Here is a 5,046-nt window from a genome sequence, read left to right as displayed (position 1 = left end):
CTTCTGCTGGAAACTCCCACCCTCTCCCTATGCTCCCACCTCCTAAAGATACACCTGAGCAGCTGGGAGCTGTGTCTGCACAAGTCCATGGGATGATGGGACTGCATGTAGTTTTGCTCCCATTCACCTGCCCCCAGTACAAGACAGACATGAATAAATTGGAGTGAGTTCAGCAAAGGCCACATGAGATGGTTGGCAGCTGGAGCACTTGCCCTGTGAAAAGGGGTTGTCACCCTTTATGTAGTCACCTAGACTGCATGGATGTCCCCGAGCAAAATGCACTGGCTTCCAGTGCAGGCACTTCCCTCAACTGCAGTGGGATGGTGAGGAGAGAAGGAAAGCGAGGAAGAGGAAGCAGGTGAGGACTTCCACAGGGCAAAGGACCCTGAGGCCCCTCCAGCTCCATTTTGCCTCAGCCCCTTTAGAGGTTTCTTCTCCTTCCAGTCCACCACTCCTCCTGCCACCTCAATCTCTCCAACACCCTCCTTGCAGCATTGCCAGGACCCTCCTCCAAACCACAGCACCCCTGTGGGGAGTGGTCCCAGCTCTGCCCGCTTTCACTTTCCTCACATCCACAAGTTTTTCACAGCCCTTGCAAGCCCCCCCAGCCAGTGCATACAAGTGACACCTCTTCTGCCTGGCAAGGGTGGCACCACCACTAACGGACAGGCAGTCAACAGGAGCAGTACATAGCAACAACTAGCACTCCCCATGGGGTTTGTTGACAGTCCCCAAGGACTCCCATGCACTCTTCTGACTCATAAATTCCCTTGTGCCACCACCTCTGTACAGCAAGGCACTGAGCAAGTCCCCAGCAATGCCGCTGCTCGTCCCGGCCATCCTCTGCCTGCTGGGCTCCTGCTGCCTCCAGGGCATGGAGGCAAGGGAATATGGGTCCATCCTCACAGTGCCCAATGGAGGCCCCTGGGGCTCTTGGGGGCACAAACGCTTTTGTCCCAGCAGCTACGCTAAGGGATTTGAAGTGAAGGTAAGGATTCACACCTTCTTTGAGGTGGGAAAAAAACCGTGCTGTGAAATGATGCTATTTTGTTCTGGTCTCAGCACGGCTGGCCACAACACTTTGCCCCATTGCAGCAGTTTGCATTGTATCTGTATTGCTCATGCAGGCTTATCAGCAAGAACTCTCTAGTGTAGGGTAGCTCTCAAGGCTCTCTGCCAGTGAGAGATTTCTTAGCAGAGGAGTCCATGGCATAAGAAAAGACCTGGGGTCGGTACTGCAGAGCCCATTCCCAAGGGGCTGGGACAACTCCCACCTGCCAGCACTCCAGCTCTGGGTGTCACAGCACACGGCGAGAGGCTGGGCATGACCCAGGACAGCAGCCACCAAATGTTCCTGTGTCCAGAGCCTCTGCTCCACAGTTTGGAGAAAAAGCAGAGATGGGCAACAGCGAAAAGGACTCTCTGAGAAATGCCATGGAGCTGCCTCACAGCCCTGCTCAGCAGCACTACCTCTGTCTGTCTCTGTCCCTGGAGCCTCCTACCACCCCTCATGGTGAGTGCTCACTTCATCTCTTCTTTTAAACGGGGGAGGGTGCTGACCTCTCCCATTTTCTTCCCCTCTTCTAAGGTGGAGCCCTACCAGGGATTTTTGGCTGTTTGGCGATGACACGGCTCTGAATGGCATCCGCCTGCTCTGCACAGATGGCACAGTCATCGAGTCCTCCATGGGGTGGTGAGTAGTCTTTGCTTTCTTGTCCTCCTTCAGGGCAGCAGCTTCTGGGGAGCATGAAGGAAAATCAGTGCAATGGTTTCTCCATAGGCACCCACAGCCCCGGTGAAGGTGACTCCCCACCCTGCTTGAGGAGGTGGGTGAGGTCCCCCTGGCCACAAAGTGTGAAGGTCTTAGGGTAGAGATCTGGTCCCAGGGAAGGGAACAGTACTTTGAAAGATAAAGGAGAGTTCAAAAAAATGCAGATCTTTTAAACCTGTTCTTTCTCCTTTTCCTCAAATGCTTACTTTGAAAAGGACATTGATATTAAGTAACATGGACAAAGCAAGCAGCTGACATTCCCAAGGAGTTCTGCAGCAACACGGCAGCCCAGGGTTGATGGTGACTAGGCATCTAGGGCATGATGGGGAAGCAGAGTGAAACAGATGCTCATAGAAACCCACCATCCCTGTGTAGGTCCCTTGCCCCAGGGCTACCAGGATCCCACGTGAGTTGCGGTTTTGATTGCAGCACAGCAGAGGCTGAATACCTCTTGGTGAGTTTTTCTCTTCTCTGGCAGGTGGGGAAACTGGACTGAGGCCCAGCTCTGCCCCAGAAAAAAGCTGGTTTCCTTCTCGCTGCATGTGGAAGAGGCGCAGCACCTGCATGACAACACAGCGGCCAACAATGTGAGGTTTGCCTGCTCAGATGGGACAAAGCTGGAGGGCTGGGGACTTTCAGGGGGTCACTTCAGCCCCTGGAGCAGCAGCTGCACCTCTGGGGCCGTCTGTGGGCTCCAGTTAAAGGTGGAGGAGCCCCAGGGCAAGGGGGACCACACAGCTCTCAATGACATGAGAGTCTTCTGCTGTGAATAAGCCTGACCCCTACCTCATGCCAGCATCTACAAAGTGGTCTACCATTAAACCTTGAATCTGTCCTTGCACAAGGAGTGGTGTGCATTTTTGTCCGTCACGGGTAGCTGGATCCTGTGGCTACAGCACCTGGGGCTTTCCTCCTGCCCCCATCCAGCTGATGCAACGTTGCTGCATCTCCTTGCTCCCAGCTCCAACCTGCAGCAAGGCTGAGGACATGTTACCAGGAGATGCACACACACACACACACAGCCAGCCACTGGTGAGCAGAGACCAGTGCCTTTACACTGTGCCTAAACCTGCACAGACTCACACAGACGTGAACAGCATGGGCGACAGGTACTGTTCCTCTCTGGCTGATCAAGATCAATGTTTGCTAGTGAAATACATACTCACACGTGGAAAAGGGGTCTCTCCAGTGGCTGGCATTAGCTACTCAGTCTGTGCCAGAGCTGGCCTCAGGCCTGGTTTCCCCAGGTGCCGGTACCAGCACCCTCCAGTCCCTGAGGTTCATGGCCCAGCTCCAGCTCTCATGCTGCTGCCCACTAGTCTGGCTTGAAGGTTGCTGGTGGTCTCTCACCCAGGCTCAGAATAGAGGGTGTGCCCACACAGAAGGTGGATGGAAAGAATGTAAGAATAATTAGTATGATTAGTAGTAATAATTATTTACATCATTACATACGAATGTTTAGTAAGACTGTAGGGCTGGCTGTGGGTGATCAGATGCAGGGCTCGGTCAGACAAGTGTACTGACCAGCCAGCTGTTCCCCAGGGCCCGCCCCTTTCATCCCCTTTTCCCTCACACTTGTTCCCGCTGCAGAACCACCTTTGATCCTTCCCCTAAATATATCATAATAATTCTTGCACATGCCCACAACCCCCTGAAGACACCTCATAAGAAGTTGTACAACATCCCCAAATGCTTTTCCCCTGTAGCACCCTGTGAGTCCCACACACCTGTAGGTGCTCACTCCCCTGCTGGGCCTTCTGGGGAGGGGGTGGTTCCACTGACCCTTCAGTGGGGTTCACCAGGGGCCTGGGGCTGATCACTCTTCTCCAACACTCACAGGGAGCAGGTCTGGAGCTCCACTTGTACTGCTGAGGTTACTGGTTTCTCCACCTAGTGCTGCCACTCTGATACTTGCTGGGTCTTTGTGTTCATTGTGGTTAGGCTTTACAACAAATGTAAAACCTAAGAAATTCCTGGGGGGTGAGCACAGAAGATCCCCACACCTGTAGGTAAGGCAGGAGGCAGGACTGTAAGGGCTGGACAGTTAAGAAGGAGAAGAGGGATCATCTGCCCTGGCAGAAACTTGTTTCAAAGGAGAGGAAGGGGAACTCTTCACCCTCTCTCCATTATAATGCTTAGGATGCAGAGGGATAACTATCACACATTCATCCATGAATAGGTTCAAATACACCATGCAGCTCCTGGCCCCAGCTCTGTACCTCTCCTTCCAGCCTGCTCAGCACAGCATCTCAACATCTCCAGGTGCCTGGTGCAAATAAGGCACCTGGAGGATTTTTGTTTCCAAGACTGCAGTAATTCAAATGTAGTGAAGTCAGAAATGTACCATCACATAGGTACTTTTCCTTAACCCACCATCTCCTTCAGCATCAAGACCAGCAGCTCAGCTCTTCTCAAGAGTTTGTATTTTGTCCTGCTTTCTGGGGCTGTAGGTAATACCTTATATGTGAGGACTCTGACCACAATAACAAGCAAGGGACAGAGAGTAGCCAAAACCCACCTCTCACAGGGCATTATGCAGGAACAAGGTGGTTGGAGAGTTGTATGATCCACAGGCACAGGAAGGACTTGAGAAGGAAAGGAACAAACAGCAAGGACAAGGACAGTTCCAGGGTGAACTGCAAAAATTTCAACAACAAACCCTTTCCTCAGTACCAAGAGTAAAAAGAGGAGGCAGAAATCTGAGGAAGACATAGGAGAGAAGGAGAATATCCTTAACTCTGTAAAGTTCATAGACATTTCCCACACTCAACATATTTGTAATTTGCCTGCTATGGTATTCTCTCTGATAAGTAATTCCTGCTTAGAAAGATTGTGAATGGTCCTCCGTAACACCTGTGAGCTGAGAGTTTCTGTGTGCACATTGAATATCTGAACACACAGACACAGCTAATTCAGTGTTACCTTTGTTTAATCCTTGCTGGAAGTCCAGATGTTCCAGAGGTTTCTGAAGCATTAACCGTGCCATCATTTGCCCTTATACATCCAAAGGGACTCCCTGCCACTTGGCATGCAGCCAGAAGCAGCCTCACAACAGGTATACTTACAAGCATATTTAACCCTTTCCACCAAGTCTTTGAAAACAGGGGTTTGACACTCCAAGCTGTTACATTTTTATTGCACATTTAGTTGGTTACCACGTACTTATCTTATTCCATACCTATATTGGTAAGCCCCACAGAGCCATCTATTATCTCAGGAGAGCACTAGATCTAAAATCAAAAGAGAATCACTGAGTACATGAGCTGGCAGCAAGG

General features: G+C 51.3%; 1 protein-coding gene across 1 annotated transcript; it reads left to right on the top strand.

The window, feature by feature from the left end:
* Nucleotides 1-817: 817 nt before the first annotated feature.
* LOC115353615 (vitelline membrane outer layer protein 1-like) lies at nucleotides 818-2,544 on the top strand. The gene is given in 4 exon segments (XM_041118591.1): nucleotides 818-988; nucleotides 1,589-1,615; nucleotides 1,617-1,693; nucleotides 2,250-2,544. Coding segments are annotated over 4 exon segments (570 nt in total).
* Nucleotides 2,545-5,046: the final 2,502 nt, after the last annotated feature.

Source organism: Aquila chrysaetos, chromosome 19 (assembly GCF_900496995.4).
Source record: "Aquila chrysaetos chrysaetos chromosome 19, bAquChr1.4, whole genome shotgun sequence".
NCBI lineage: Eukaryota > Metazoa > Chordata > Aves > Accipitriformes > Accipitridae > Aquila > Aquila chrysaetos.
This window is presented reverse-complemented; position numbering and strand designations above follow the sequence as displayed.